Source organism: Mandrillus leucophaeus, unplaced genomic scaffold (assembly GCF_000951045.1).
Source record: "Mandrillus leucophaeus isolate KB7577 unplaced genomic scaffold, Mleu.le_1.0 Scaffold84, whole genome shotgun sequence".
Lineage (NCBI taxonomy): Eukaryota > Metazoa > Chordata > Mammalia > Primates > Cercopithecidae > Mandrillus > Mandrillus leucophaeus.
In genome coordinates this window covers 5241654-5258919 of record NW_012109141.1, presented here as the reverse complement: position 1 = coordinate 5258919, position 17266 = coordinate 5241654, and the positions used below count along the sequence as shown (strand labels likewise).

At 35.6% G+C, this 17266-nt stretch overlaps 1 protein-coding gene across 1 annotated transcript in view; it reads right to left on the bottom strand.

Annotated features, from left to right (window-relative positions):
• Positions 1 to 17266, bottom strand: part of RTTN (rotatin) — a 202905-nt gene that overhangs the window by 158049 nt on the left and 27590 nt on the right. The window contains exons 12-14 of the mRNA XM_011968360.1: positions 9586 to 9798; positions 7651 to 7763; positions 6794 to 6920 (exon numbers count right to left, since the gene is read on the bottom strand). Coding sequence (XP_011823750.1) covers positions 6794 to 6920; positions 7651 to 7763; positions 9586 to 9798 — 453 coding nt within the window. The remainder of the gene's footprint in view (positions 1 to 6793; positions 6921 to 7650; positions 7764 to 9585; positions 9799 to 17266) is intronic.

Below are 17266 nucleotides of genomic sequence, written 5' to 3'. Positions count from 1 at the left end.
ACTTTTGAGTAAAGAATGAAATTAAGGCAGGACTCATAAAATTCTTTGAAACTAACAAAAACAGAAACACAACATATCAGTCTTTAGAACACAGCTAAGATAGTGTTAAGAGGAAACTATATAGTGCTAAATGCCTACATGAAGAAGTTAGAAAGACTGCAAACTAACAACCTGGCACCACACTTAGAGGAACTAGAAAAGCAAGAGCAAACCAACCTGAAAGCTAGCAGAAGAACCAAAATCATGGCTGAACTGAATGAAACTGAGACACAAAAATTCACACAAAAGATCAACAAAACCAAATTTTGGTTTTCCAAAAGAATAAACAAGATTGATATATCACTAGCTAGATTAATAAAGAAAAATCCAAATAAACACAATCAGAAATGACAAAAGTGACATTATCACTGACCCCACAGAAAGACCCTCAGAGACCATTAAGAACAACTCTATGCATACCAAATAGAAAGCCTAGAAGAAATGGATAAATTTCTGGAAATATACAAACTTACAAGATTGAACCAGAAAGAAATTAAAACCATGAATAGAACAGTAATGTGTTCCAAAGTTGAATCAGTAATCCAAAAAAAAAAAAGCCTACCAACCAGAAAAAAACCCTGGGCCAGATGAACACACAACCAAATTCTACCAAATATAAAAAGAAGAGCTGGTACCAATTCTACTGAAATTATTCCAAAAAATGAAGAAGGAGTGACTCCTCCCTAACTCATTCTATGAGGCCAGCATCATCCTGATACCAAACCCTAGCAGAGACACAACAAAAAAAGGAAAACTTCAGGCCAATATCCCTGACGGACATAAATGTAAAAATTCTCAACAAAATATTGGTATACTGAAACCAGCAGGACAGCAAAAAGTTAATCCACCATGATCAAGTATGCTTTATCCACTGGATGCAAGGTTGATTCAACATATGTAAATCAATAAATGTGATTCATCACATAAACAGAACCAAAAACAAAAACCACATGATCATCTCAATAGAAACAGAAAAGGCTTTTGCTAAAATCCAACATTCCTTCTTGTTAAAAACCCTCATCAAACTAGGCATTGAAGCCTCAAAATAATGAGAGTCATCCATGACAAACCCACAGCCAGTATCATACTAAACAAGCAAAAGCCAGAAGCAGTCCCCTTGAGAACCAGAACAAGACAAATATGCCAATTCTCACCACTTCTATTCAATATACTATTCAGAGGCCTAGCCAGATCAATCAGACAAGAAAAATAAAAGGCATCCAGATAGGAAGAGGAAGTCAAACTATCTCTCTTCACAGATGATTCTATACCTGAAAAAAAAAAAAACCATATTCTCTGCCCCAAGGTTCTTAGAACTGATAAATGACTTCGGTGAAGTTCCAAGATACAAAATCAATGTACAAAAATCAGTAGCATTTCTATACTCTAATAACGTCCAAGCTCAGAGCCAAATCACAATGAGAATTGTAAAACACGGCAGAAAGATATCAGAGATGAAACAAATAAATGGAAAAACATTCTGTGCTCATGAATAGGAAGAATCAATATTGTTAAAATGGCCATACTTCCCAAAGCAATTTACAGATTCAACACTATTCTTATCAAACTATCAATGTCATTCTTCACAGAAATAGAAAAAACTATTCTAAAATTCATATGGAACCAAAAAAAGAGTCCGAACAGCCAAAGCAAACTTAAGCAAAAAGAACAAAGCTGGAGGCATCACACTGCCTGACTTCAAACTATACTACAAGGCTACAGTAACCAAAACAGTACAAAACTGGTACCAAAACTGGTACAAAAACAGATACACAGACCACTAGAACAGGTTAGAGAACACAAAAATACAGCCATACACCTACAACCATCTGATCTTTGAAAAGACAACAATAACAAACAATGGAGAAATAACTCCCTACTCAGTAAACAGTGCTGGAATAACTGGTTAGGCATATTCAAAAGATTGAAACTGGACCCCCTTCCTTTCACTATATATAAAAATCAACTCGAAATGGATTAAAGACTTAAATGTAAGACTTAAAATTAGAAAAACCTAGAAAAATACCTAGGAAATACCATTCTGGACATAGGCCTTGGAAAAAATTTCATGATGAAGTCTCCAAAAAAAGCAATTGTAACAAAAACAGAAATAGATAAGTGGGACCTAATGAAACTAAAAAGCTTCTGCACAGTAAAAGAAACTAACAACTAAGTAAAAAGCCTACAGAATGGGAGAAAATATTTGCAAACTATGCATGTGACAGAAGTCTAATATCCAGAATCTACAAGGAATTTAAATCAACAAGTAAAAAACAACCCCATTACGAATGGGCAAAGGACATAAACGGACACTTCTCAAAAGAACACATACACACGGTCAACAAGCACATGAAAAAAATGCTCAGTATCACTGATCATTAGAAAAATTCAAATCAAAGCCACAATGAGATATCATCTCACACCAGTCAGAATGGCTATTAAAAAGTGAAAGAATAGCAGGTGTTGGCAAGGTTGGAGAGAAAAGGGAACATAGTACTCCAAGCCCTATACATCGCTTGTGGGAATGTAGATTAATTCAGTCACTGTGAAAAGCAGTTTGGCGATGTCTCAAAGAACTTAAAATAGAACTACCACTTGACTTAGCAATCCCTTACTGGGTATAGACCCAAAAGAATGTAAATTATTCTACCAGAAAGACACATGAACCCAGATAGTCACTGCAGCACTATTCACAATAGCAAAGACATGGGATCAACCTAGATGCCCATTAACAGTGGATTGGATAAAGAAAATACGGTACATATACATCATGGAATACTATTCAGCCATAAAAAAGAATAAAATAATGTCTTTTGCAGCAACATGGATGCAGCCAGAGGTCATTATCCTAAGTGAATTAACACAGGAAAACCAAATATGGCATATTCTCACTTAGAAGTGGGAACAAACACTGCGTATACACATGGATACAGAGAAGGGAACAAGAGACACTGGGGCCTACTTGACAAGGGAAGGTGGGAAGAGAATGTGTTAGTCTATTCTCACACTGCTATAAGGACATATCCGAGACTAGGTAATACATAAGGAAAGAAGTTTAATTGACTCACAGTTCTGCACGGCTGAGGAAGCCTCAGGAAACAATCACGGCAGAAGGTACCTCTTCACAGGGCGGCAGGGGAGAGACTGAATGCCAGCAGAGGCAAGGCCAGATGCTTATAAAACCATCAGATCTCATAAGAACTCACTCACTGTTAGGAGAACAGGAAGGGGGAACTGCCCCCATGATTCTAATTACCTCCTCCCACTGGGTCCCTCCCACAACACGTGGGGATTATAGAATTACAATTCAAGATGAGATTTGGGTTGGGACACAAAGACAAACCATATCACAGGGTGAGAATCAAAAAACTACCTATTGGGTACTATGCTCGCTACCTGGCTAACAAAATCACTTGTACACCAAACCCCAGCAGCACACAATTTACCCATGTAACAAACCTGCACGTGTACCCCCAACCCTAAAATAAAAGTTGAAAAGAAAAAAAAAAAAAACAGAAACTAATGAAAGATTACATGAAAAAAGAACAAGTCAATTAAAGAAAGCAAAGAAAAGGTATAGGTATACATGAAAAACAGTATAAGTGATAATCAAAACTTGATAAATATATTTTTTAAAAAAACTATGATGGGAAATGACTTTGCACCCATTAGGATGGTTACTATTAAAAAAAAAAAAAAAAAAAAAGGCCAGGTGCAGTGGCTCACATTTGTAATCCCAGCACTTTGGGAGGCCGAGGCAGGCAGATCATGAGGTCAAGAGATCAAGACCATCCTAGCTAACATGGTAAAACCCCGTCTCTACTAAAAATACAGAAATTAGCTGGGCATGGTGATGCACACCTGTAGTCCCAGCTACTCGGGAGGCTGAGGCAGGAGAATCACTTGAACCAGAGAGGCGGAGGTTGCAGTGAGCCAAGATCATGCCACTGCACTCCAGCCTGGTGACAGAGCGAAACTCCATCTCAAAAAAAAAAAAAAAATCCAGAAAATAAGTATAGCCAAGGATGCAGAGAAACTGGAATCCTTGGACACTGCTGGTGGGAACATAAAATAGTACAGCCACTGTGGACAACAGTATGGCAATTCCTCAAAAATTAAATACAGAATTACCATGTGATCTACCAATTCCACCTGGGTATATACACAATTACAAAAAGATGGAAACAACCCAAATGCCCATCAATGGATGAATGGATCAACAAAATGTAGTATAGGATGAGTGTCCTTATCTGAAGTGCTTGGGACGAGACGTCTTTCAGATTTTGAAATTATTTAGATTTCTTAATATCTGCATTATAATTTCCAGTTGAGCATCCCTAATCTGAAAATTCAGAACCGGAAATGCTCCAATGTGCATTTCCTTTAAGTGACATTTCAGCACTCAAAAAGTGTCAGATTGCAGAGCCTTTTGGATTTTGGATTTCCAGAATTGGGGTGTTCAATTATACAGACATTAGATTATTATTTTTAAAAAGGAATGAAATGTTGATTGGAATGAAATATGTTACAAAATGGATGAGCTTTGAGAACATTATATAAAGTGAAATAAGCCAGTAACAAAAAGACAAATGCTGTATGATTCCACTTATATGAGTTGCCCAGGGACGCCAAATTCATAGAGACAGAAAGTAGAAAGGTGGCTGTCAGGAGCTGGGAGAAGGGGAAAATGAGGAATTACTGTTTAATGACTATAAAGTTTCACTTTGGGAGATGGGTAATGGCGATGATGGTACAACAATATGAATGTACTTATGCCACTGAATTGTACACTTAAACATAGTTAAAATGGTAAATTGTTTTTCTTTTTTTTTTTTTTTCCCCCAGAAATGAAGTCTCACCCTGTTGCCTAGGCTGGAGTGCAGTGGCATGATCACAACTTACTGTAACCTCGACCTCCCAGGCTCAAGCAATCCTCCTGCCTCAGCCTCCCAAGTAGTTGGGACTACAGGCACATGCCACCATGCCCAGCTACTTTTTTTTTTTTTTTTTGTAGAGATGGGATTTCCCTATGTTGCCTAGGCTGGTCTCAAACTCCTGGGCTCCAGTGATCCTCCTGCCTTGGCCTTCCCAAATGCTGGGATTACTGGCATGAGCCACCACACCTGGCCTAAAATAAATTTTACGTTATATATCTCACCATCAAAAAAAAGGAAATTAGACAAAGCTGAGGAAAGAATTAGAGTTCTGAAAGGAAACCACTGAGAAATTCTACCCAAATAAAACCTAAAAACATATGGAAAATATGAAAGAAGGCTTAAAAGACACAAAGGGTAAACTAAGAAGGTCTAACACAGGTCTAAAAAGAGTTCCACTTGGAGAAAACAGCAAGGATAAAGAGAAAAGCAATATTCAAAATAAGCATGACCAGGAATTATACAGAAGTAAAGGCAGATTGAGTGTTCAAAGCAAAAAGTCCTAAGCAAGATAAATGGAAAATCATGTATGCATGGAGACACATTTTAATGAAACCGCAGGGCACCATAGAAAAGGAAAATATTTTAAAACAAACTAGAGAAAAAAAATTAAAAGAAATTATAATTAACTGATATCACACTTCTCAACAATGATAGAAGCCTAGTAAGAATTAACCAATACTGGCAAAGTACTAATTAAAAACTAGCAGTCAACCTGTATTTTATATGCAGTCAAATTACTATTCAAAATAAAGTGAAATCATGACATTTGCAAACATATGTACACAGTCACAGACTGTCACTGAAAATATTGAAAAACTTACTTCAATTAAAAGGAGACTGAACCTAAATATTTATCAATTAATAAAAGGAAGCATATTCAAACTTAATAGCAATTAAGGTGAATGAACTAGGTAAATCTCAAATCCTGCTATATATGCTAATCATGCTGTATATAAAATTCTCCATATTATTTATTAAAGATACAGCTTTATAAATAACGTACACCAACTGGATGGGAAGAAGATACACCAGCTGTGTAAGAGTGGCTAGGCTATGTTGGTGGGAGAAGAGAAAGCAAAGAAGCTTCCTCTATAACTGGTATTTTTCTTTGAATAAAAATGAATCAGAAGTAAAAATGGCAAAATTTTTTATAAATTTTTATAAAATAAATTTATAAATAAATTTTTATAAAATAAATTTATAAATAAATTTTTATAAAATAAATTTATAAATTTTTATAAATATACTTATTATAACCAAACAGTACTTACAAGAGTGTTAAATACAAAAGGACACCTTCAAGAGTACATAGGAATACATACACTTTTAAATACTGCCCTATGTACAGTGTTCTTTTCAATATTGAAATATTTAATATTCTATGCCTACATATTTTATCATTTAAGAAGACAGAAATATAAATGTTTCAAAAGAAAAGAAAAATAAAAAATAACATCAAGAAAACAGAAATAAAACCATAAAATCTAGGCAATAACAACCTACAAGGTTTCCTGGGTGTAGAAATCACTTTTGAATACCTGGAAATCAATTTTCCTTATAATTTTTCCATCACTAATACAGCATAAATGTAATTCTTAATAAAACTTCAAATAAAGCAATTCAAATTGCTGGACTTACTAAGTTAAGAGAATGTAATAGTACAAATTTTCCAGAATTGACTAGTAATTATCATCTATTTTTATGGGATATAGTTCTTATATCTCATGCAACAGGTCAAGTAATTTAAGTTTGAAGGCATAACAAGAGAGTCTACTGTTTGTTCTCAAAAATAAAACACACAAAAAACAAAACCTCACCTTCGTGATTTCCAGACAGCAGTGGTAAGTTTCGGCTTTCACTTGTGGCAACGGGTGAGACAACATATGGAGAAGCGCCTTCTGACTTTCTCCTTGTAGTAATGGACTGGCCTGCGCAGATTTCCAGCTGGTGAAAAAGTAAAACCACCAAGACATCTGAGGCAAGTCAGTTACTAAGCAAAAGACTGCAAAGCTAACTGGAAGGGATTTCTTCCTACTCCAATTCCTCAAACTGAGATCTTATTAAAAATAACTGATATTAGCAAGTACTTACCACCTAAGCACTTATTTGTTTCAGGGCAGAGGAGATTCTGTTTTTAAGACTATTTTTGAAAACCCAAAATGTCTTTAAAATCCCCTACTCAGTTGATGTTTATCACATCACAGAATTTATTCTTTCCAAAAGCAATAAAGACACTAAGTTCTAAACAGAAATTTGCTGATGTCCTCAAAATAAATTGACCAATACACAGTGTTTTCTAAAAATCCACACAAGAAAAAAGTACAAAGTAATAAAAGTTACAAAACTCTCAAATTATTAATTAAAACTTTAAAGATAAATGGACAATGTGTGTGAATAGTCTGGATGGATACCAAAAACAAATGTATAAAAATCCAAAGATCATTCATTTTGATTGCGGGTATGACATTTTTGAAGTTAATCTTGAAAATAACAGTTAAGTCTCCTAATGCAGCTGTACATATACCCTTTAAAAGTCAGACACGTATAAAAGCAATTAAACTAAAAAATAATAATAACAAAGACATAAGGTCAGCTTCACTTTCACTGTTTCTACGTTTACGCACACCCTAAGCGTCCAATAATAATATAATCACATTAAGAAAGAAAATATTACATCTTTGAACAAATGCTGATGATTTCCTTTATTAGGGGGAAATGCTGATGATAGGAAAAGCTACGCAAGGCTTGGTCTGCCAGCTCCACTAATTCTAAGAGATTCTTCTCTCCCTAAAAAAGAAGCAGAATGGAACAATAAATGTCAAGTTCATGTGCAATAAAATTCTCAACAGCTAACTAAGCAGCTTCAAGAAACTAGACCATTCCGAGACCATGAGATTGTTTACATCTGTTTATGTCCACTTGCTCATCAAGCAACCTAAAAATGTCAGCCTAGGTGGAGAAATGTACGAAAATTCCCTAGCTAAATGCTACATGAGACTTTCTATTATTTAACTCTGAGTAAGCTTAAAGTTACAATCAAACTGCCTGGTTCGTTGATTACTTCTTTGTAGCTCTACCTCCCCTAATAAAAGTAGGGCTAATGTATTTATTATAAACCTGCCTCTTGTAACAGCCTGACCACTAGGAACATACAGGACATTCAACATGTGTGATTAACTGACCACGCAAAATGCCACAGAGGCCAGACACAGTGGCTCACACCTGTAGTCCCAGCACTTGGGGAGGCCGAGGCGGGCAGATCACTTGAGTCAGATCAGGAGTTCAAGACTAGCCTGGCCAACATGGCGAAACTCCGTCTCTACTAAAAATACAAAAAATCAGCTGGTTGTGGTGGCACGCGCCTGTAATCCCAGCTACTTGGGAGGCTCCGGTGGGAGGCGGAGGTTGCAGTGAGCCAAGACTGCACCACTGCACTCCAGCCTGGGAAACAGAGTGAGACTTCGTCTCAAAAAAAAAAAAAAAGCCACAGAAATACTTCAACTTAAAGACACAATTCAAAACAAGAAGCCAGGGGTACTAACATGTGGCAAAAGGAAAAGAAAAAAAATAAACTATAGCAGTAAATAAGAAAAATTATAAATATCAGGTTCAAGGCCAGGCACAGTGGTTAACACCTTTAATCCTAGAATTTTGGGAGACCAAGGTAGGAGAACGGCTTGAGGCCAGGAGTTCAAGACCAGCCTGGGCAACACAATGAGACCTCATCTCTATAAAACAGTTTAAAAATTAGCCAGGTGTGGTAGCATATGCCTATAGTACTAGCTGCTTGGGAGGCTGAGGCAGATGGATTGCTGGAGCCCAAGAGATCAAGACTGTAGCCTAGGCAACAGAGGAGGCTGTCAAAATAAAAATTTAAAAAATTTCAAAGAAAATAAATAGGTTCAGATACATTCTACTGTAGGCGCCAAAATGAATAAGAATTTTATCCCTAATTCCTCAAGATCTTCAGGATCCATGTCCTTATTTTCAAACAAGAAACAACTATTGTATCAATGTCTGCCTCTAAGAGCCATTAACCCTTTCATTGATAACATACTAATATTCTAACAGTATTTTTAAAAGGGATAAATACTGACACATAATTATTGCTGTAACACTGCCGTAAAGTCATCCTAACACATTATAAACAATGTAGTTCATTACTGTACTTAATATTTTTTAAAAATCAGGCTTTATATGTAAGTATCTATAAAATATTAAGGCAAAAACATGTCTACAAGCACTAAAATAGCCCTTATAATTCTAGTTACATCAACTGTCATTCATTTCATATCAGTAAGTCACTTCATAGAGGTACTCAATATTAAACATCAAGACATTTGTAATAACCACTGCTTTTTTGCAAATCACTGATATTAGGAATATACATCATTAATTAATCTAAAGTCTTTGTTTTACTTCTATACAAATCATATCCTTACTTTAACCTGTTAAATAACAGGTTATTTATAACTGACCCACTCAGGAATAATGTATCCCTCCTGTGACAATTCAATTATATGTCCATCAATTTGAAAAGTATAGATTAAATTTTCTAAATATGTCAAAGGGATTTGAAAGAGATATTAATCAAAATCAAAATTTTTACCTCCTTCTCAATATCAGACAGGAAGTTACAGGTGCATTCAATTGAATAAACAGCCTCTGCAGTTCGTTTATAAATACTGTAGTTTTCAGAATTCAGCTGTTCCAAATAGGCCACAACAGCTTCATGAATATTTGGATATTCCAAAGAAACAGGCATGTCCAAAGAAAGGAGAAATAATGCTGTTGACATAGGCTCTGGTAAAAACTCGCTTGCCTTGAAGAATTAAAAAAAAAAAAATTAAAACTTTGTTTAAAAAAAAACTTATTTTAGAGAAACATGGTGGGTTATAGTCTTAATCTAATCCAATTTCCTTTTTTTGCAATTCTTTGTCAAAAAACTGAAGCTTTTTCCAAAGAAAATCCCATTTCCCAACACATTATTTACCTCTACCTCTTTGTCTTTGCTCAATACAAAATGTCTGAAGTCCAAATACCAACTCTTCCTCAAAGACCAGGATACTAACTATCTTCTTCCCCAAACCAACTTCTTCTCTCCCTGAGCCCTACACCTTGTATATACCTCTGCTATTGAACTAAGGCATGAGGCCTTTTTCTCTAAGTATTTTCTGTACATGTACACAAATCTCCACAGTAACCCATTAAACTGAAGATGTTCAGCCATCCCATAGCTGAACATGACAGAGCTTATTAATGACATATTAATAACATGAAATCAAGTATAGCTACAGATTGATTTGAACAGAAATGGATTTTTTTCTTTGGTTTTGTCTTTTAGAGGGGATAGCGGAAATTCAATATAATATTTTAAACAGTTCTAAAATATTCACAGAAGATAGCCCCTTAATTAGTATAAAATCAATTTGCCCAAATGAAATATTATACACATTATAACCTTAAATCAATAGATTTAAAACTGAAAGAACTATGGTTTTTTAAAAAATGGTTCTAGTTTTGTGACAGGATTATAAATATAAATTAAAGAAATAAAAAGGACTAAAAATTCGATGTTCAGAGAAAATCACTTGACAAGGCTCAGTATTACGGTTGAAATGCTGCCTTTACAAAAGTGGGTTTGGTCGTGATTTATTTCATGGATAACCTATTTCAAGGATAATCATTAACTACCTGAAAGTCTAAAAGCTGAATCAGCTAAACGATAATACCTTTAAATGAATATAGTTGCTAAATGAAGATCAGAAACGACAAAAATCAAAATTTTAGATTACACAGACACGACAAACCTCCAGGTTAGTAAAACAGCAGCTATTAGAAAGTAAAGAGAAATGTCATTATTCTGTGAAGAACTATCCTTTTTTGGGGTGGGGGGAGGAGGAAAAAGAGAAACTCAGTGACCTGCTCACCTATGACTCACTCGCTCAGCGAATATTAATTGGGCCTTACTGTGCTCCTCTACTACACACCAGGCACCTCTCCAGTCCTGGGAACCCAGCAGAGAGCAAAATAAAACCTCCGCCTGCATGAAGCTCACATCCCACTGAAGAAAGTAGAGCGTAAATCAATAAACTTCCTAAGATGTTAGGTGTGGCTAAGAAGTGTTTTAAAACAGGATGGGAAAGATGGAGAGGAACAGAGAAGTAATGTGGAGTGGAGGCAGGGAAATGCTACTTCTCCGAAGTAGTAGGGGAAGGCCTCGCTAATAAGGTGACATTTAAGTAGAGCCCCGGAAGGGTCAGGAGCCATGTGACTATCTGAGGGAAAGCATTTATAGAAGGGGGAAGAGCAATTACAAAAGCTATATTTGGTAGCAAGGAAGCCAGTGTAGCTGGTTCTGAGGGATGGAGTCAGAAAGGAGAGGTGGGCCAGATGAGTTAAGGCTTTGGGTCATCAGAAGGACTTGTCCTCTGCTGGAAGCCACTGGAACATTTTAAACAAGTATCAAAACTGGTCTGTAGAGAACAGATGATAATGTGCAAAAGTGGAAGCTAAGAGACAGAGGACTTTACTGCAGCAATCCAGGCACGACAGAATGGTGGGCTTAACTCAGGTATTTCAGATTCTGTATAGGTATTCAAGGGAGAAATGACAAATTTTGCTCAGGGATTATATCTACATATGAGCAAAAGAAAGGAATCAAGGATGACTCCTAAGGTTTTTGCCTGATCAACGATCAACTTGCACAACGAAGTTGCCATTTACTGAGACAGGCAAGACTATATAGGAAGAACATATTTGGAAGGGGAAGCAAAGAATGAAGTTTGGGACATGTTCAGTTGGAGACATTTATTGTCATCCAAGTGAAGACATCAAAAAGGACACTGGGTATAGACAAGTTCAGAGTTCAGGTTATATGTCTGCTCTGGAAGTATAAATTTGGAAGGCATCAACAAACAGATGGCATTTAATAATCACAAATGGGATGTATTTCTTGAGGGCTACAGTCAGTCCCAGGGTTCTACTCCTAAAGAGTTAGGAAGATGAGGAGAAATTAGCAAAGGCGATTTAGTGAGTTGGGTACTGTGCTAAGAGAGTAAATCCTAGTGGATCTAACTCTAAAGGCACCACATTCTAGTTTAAGAGAGTTCTGACTCTAGTCAGAAAAATAATAGCTGCTGTGAGAATTAAACAAGCATTAAGCAGAGTATATGGCATGTAGCACTCAATAAATATTAATTTCCTGTTCTCGCTTCACCACAAAGAAATTCCAACATTTCACCCTGCGTACTCGTATTTAAAACTCTTGCTATCTCAACAACTCAAAGTCTCATACTAATGTCATCGGCTAATCCTTACATGGCCCAATGGACTAATCACAATTTACACCCCCGATCTAAGATAGCTGTACTGCATATATAAGCATTAGTCACATGGCATTGGAACTAAAAGTGAAGATGTTTCAATTTAAATCCATCACCCCATTAGATAAAAAATAATCAGCAACATCATCTCATGTACATTGGGAGGAGGGGCTATAAATGTTTCCTCTAAACCTAGCCACTCAGCAGCCATGGCATAATTCTATGAGTTTGTTAGAAATGCCAGCTCTCAGGCCCTACCCTTTACCTGATAAATCAGAATATGCAAGATGTGATTAAGAATATCTCTAAGTGATATGTTTGCACATTACCGTTTGAAAAGCACTGCTCTCAGTCACTCAACTGGCTTCACCAGGTCATTAGATCTTTTTATACAACTCCCTGAAAAGCTAAAGACCTTGTGTTAGGCCGGGCGCGGTGGCTCAAGCCTGTAATCCCAGCACTTTGGGAGGCCGAGACAGGCGGATCACAAGGTCAGGAGATCAAGACCATCCTGGCTCACATGGTAAAACCCCGTCTCTACTAAAAAATACAAAAAACTAGCCGGGTGAGGTGGCGGGTGCCTGTAGTCCCAGCTACTCGGGAGGCTGAGGCAGGAGAATGGCGTTCTTCCTTACCCTCGGTGAGCATCAGTAGCTAAGGAAGAGTAACAGCAGTTCCTAGGATGCTCTGTGCTTCTGCTTCCAGAACAGGGCTAGTACTTTTACCTCTTACTTCCCAGATGTTTCCCCAAACGAAATTACCTTCATTTGTTTTACCAACCACAATATTTGTCACAAGATTACCAACGTATCATTTTAACCTATACGTGAGCATTCTCCAAAATCATTTAAAATCAACAAATATCAGTTTCAAAACAGGACATTTTGTCAAACTTAGGAAATCTCTACATAGATTCATATTTATTTTCCAACATTCAAATTACCTATTTGGTCAGTGGCAACTCAAAAAAACCACTTTAAAGGCAGAGTCCAAATTCTACTTCAATTGTTAGTGGGCTAGCAACAGACAGAGGGCAGCAGAACCTTACATTTATATAAACCAAAGAAGAAATTTAACAGCAATGAAATAACATTCTTGTTTAGATCTCACTTTAAAGTACTTAGCCAATTAATCAAAACAAATATAATCATCTAAAAACAAATACCTTAATTACAATCTCCCACAATGATCAAAGTAGTTTTAATAAAGTTCCAAGCTATATATTTAAAATAACTACCAAAAATTAGATATTGATTTGTTTTTAAAAATGGAAACAATACAATAACTACCTTTTCTTTAAAAAAAAAAAAAAAAAGCATGGAAAATTAACTTTACATTATTCTAGCACTAAGTAAAATTATTGATTTCTATTTTGGTTCTGGTCCAAATAAGCACTTGATGAAAAAATACAACCAAAAATAAACTACATGATGCAACTGATAGGATAAGTTTTCCATCAATACTTCAACCCATAGATAGATTGATCATTTGCAATACTTAATAACAAGCAATTGTAGCACCACTAATTTTTCAGTTATATAATATTAAGGAAGACACCCATATTTTAAATTCAACTCCTGTCTTAAGAGACTGGAATTTTTCCATTCTTAATGCTTATGCCTTGAAAAATTGTTACTCTTCAAAACAAAAAAGGACTGCAGAAACATAATGACTAGTGAATACAAGTTAGAAATTAAAAGTAACACAAGTGATGTTATTTTCCTTAAAGCAAAATACTGTATTTAAAATGTATTGTTTTCCTGGATCACCTGATAACACATTGTGTATATAAGTGATACTTAGAAAATGGACTTTGGGCCAGGCGCCGTGGCTTACGCCTATAATCCCTGCACTTTGGGAGGCCAAGGCAGGCAGAACACGAGGTCAAGAGATTGAGACCATCCTGGCCAACATGGTGAAACCCCAGCTCTACTAAAAATACAAAAATTAGCTGGGAGTGGTGGAGGGCACCTGCAATCCCAGCTATTCAGGAGGCTGAGGCAGGAGAATCGCTTGAACCCAGGAGGCGGAGGCTGCAGTGAGCGGAGATCACGCCACTGAACTCCAGCCTGGCAACAGAGCGAGACTCTGTCTCAAAAATAAAAGAAAATAAGAGTTTGGACTATATGCTCTACAGAATTCTAGGAAACAAAGCCGCAAATGTTTAATAACTAAGGGCAACAAAGAGGCATAAGGAATCGTTTTCTCGTTTTCATAATTTCTCCCACACCTGCATTTTAGTGTGCCACTCCTTTGTCTTTGTAACAAGAACACCACAAAATACTGATGTCTGAATGATCTGAGATACTTTTACCACTAACATTCAAATTCAGAGATAACCTCACATTTAAAAATACAGTCAGTCAGAATATTTTAAAGAAATATTTACACATATTAAAATCACCTTTAACAGACTTCATACAATGGAATATTTTGTAATAAAAGTTAAATTAATGCTATAAGCAACAATAGTTATGAACCTCGAAAAGGAGTTGAGAGAGTACCTACTTTATAATTTCATTTAAACAACATTCAAAACAGGCCAACTGATCTACAGTGACTGAAGTCAGAAAGCAGTGTGGCTCAGAGAAAGAGGGAGAGGTAACAGATGGGAAGGGGCCTTTGGAATGCTGGTAACATTCTATTTTCTGTTATGAGGTTGGTCACTTTTTAAAGACAGATACATTCACTTAAGTAGAAAAAGCACAGAACTATGTACTTTTCGGAATGTATATGAAAGTTTTAAAAAAAAAAAAAAGCCTTTACAGATTTAATGTATTTTTCCCCATAGCATTTTAAAAATAATTTAAAAATTTAAGTGTTCTGATTAAACTAACAGTGCACAATTTCAGAAACTGCAATTAGCAAACACACAGAAGAGATACCAGCCTTGGGCACTTTCAAAAAGTGCTTCTTTTTAATAATTTCCCTGCCATATATTCTCACAATTATCTTTTCCATGTACTACTCTTTTTATCCATTCTTTAGCTAAAAACAATAAAACTTGTGAAACTATAATATTTTTAACTTATGCTTATAATAAAAGCACATGTTTAAGCATTCAGCCTTTGATCTAGTAATGCCCTTATTAGGAATATAAGAATCCAAAATACGAGTAAACATGTGTAAGTAGCAATTCGACATAGTGTTATTTATCAAAATACCAAAAAAAGAAAAAAAGAAACATAAAAGCTTAATTTCTGGAGTCCCTGTGGAAATCATAAAACATCTTTCTGGTAAAATATTAGCAGCAGCCATTAAAATTTATGAAGTGTTTAGTTACACAGAAAATGTATATTAGATAATAAGAAATGGTTTTTTAAAAAAAAGAAGAATCAATAGGCTGGTACAGTGGCTCACGCCAATACTCCTAGCACTTTGGGAGGCGGAGGTGGGTGGATCACCTGAGGTCAGGAGTTCAAGATCAGCCTGGCCAACATGGCAAAACCCCGTTTCTACTAAAGAAATACAAAAATTAGCTGAGTGTGGTGGCTCACACCTGTAAACCCAGCTACTTGGGAGGCGGAGGAAGTAGAATCACTTAAACCTGGAAGGTGGAGGTTGCAGTGAGCCAAAAAAGTGCCACCGTACTCCAACCTGAGTGACAGAGTGAGACTGTCTCAAAAACAAAAACAAAAACAAAAAATTAAAAATAAATAATTTTTATGGATGCTGTCAATTGGACTTAAAGCAGAAAAGAAAAAAGCCTCAAAACTAACTTGAAATTATGAATGAATTTTTATTCTTCATACATCAAAATGTTTTTTAAATCAACATCTTATTTTCTGAGTAAAAGTTAAAAACTGAAAACACCAAAGAAAAGAAAGGGCTAGGTAAAATAGAAAAGTAGGAAAAAAAAAAAGTACTAGAATAAAGACTAGCACAAAAGATAGTTTATTGCTATCATGGGCAGAAATGCAGCTTTGTGAAAGACACCTAAAGCAACATGTTAATCAAAATAACAACTTTCAAAAGACATATTAAGGTATGAAATCATATATTACATAACTCAAACTACAAATATGTTTAGACATAAAACAAGTTACCAAATATTAACTAGGTGAATCAAATAAAAACCAGGATATTTAATCCTACCAAAGATATCTTCTGAAATTCTTTTGATCAGGTGCTAAAATAAAAATATTAAGCAATTAAGTTGCTGGCAGAAAGGAAAGAGAAACACATGTGACCAAAAAAAAAAAAAAAATTCCCTTAAGTTACTAAAATACACCACATACCAGTAATTTACATGAAATACAACAAATACAATAGGAGAGTCCTCAGAAATCAACTTCATCAACACTTAGAAACTAAAGCACTGCTAACACTATTTTTAATAGATAAAACAAGAAAAAGAAAAGGTTCCAGGACATTAAGATATGCTAACTACAAAATAATTTCTGAAGCAGTAATGGAACTATTGTTTGTATTCTACGTGTCAAGGAACTTGGGAAATAGTGAATAAGTAGAGAACTCTGACAACATGTACCTAGCTGAAGAGAAGGAAAGGCTACTCTTGATATTAATGGTAAGAACCAAGACACACACTGCAGAGATAAGATCAGTAGGCTTTCAATGCCCTCCAATCAATTAAAAGATACATCAAGTGTACCAATTATATATGTATATATGTACAGAAAAATGTATTCGTATAGAAGACATAATCTCTTCCCTCAAGTGATCCCAAAGTTATTAAAGAAATGAGACCAAATAACATATACATCTATATGTTATTGTTTGACTTATTTGGTTTCATTTCTTTAATAACTGTGGGATCACTTGAGGGAAGAGATTATGTCTTCTATATGAATACATATACGTATATGTATATGTACAGATAACAGCAAGTCTTGTCTTTTACAAAACTAAGTTCTATAAGGCCAGGGAATAATTCTAACCTATTCAGTTTTACATCCAGCAAGTAATACTGCTAGCCCACTGTGGGCAATCAATAAATTATTCACT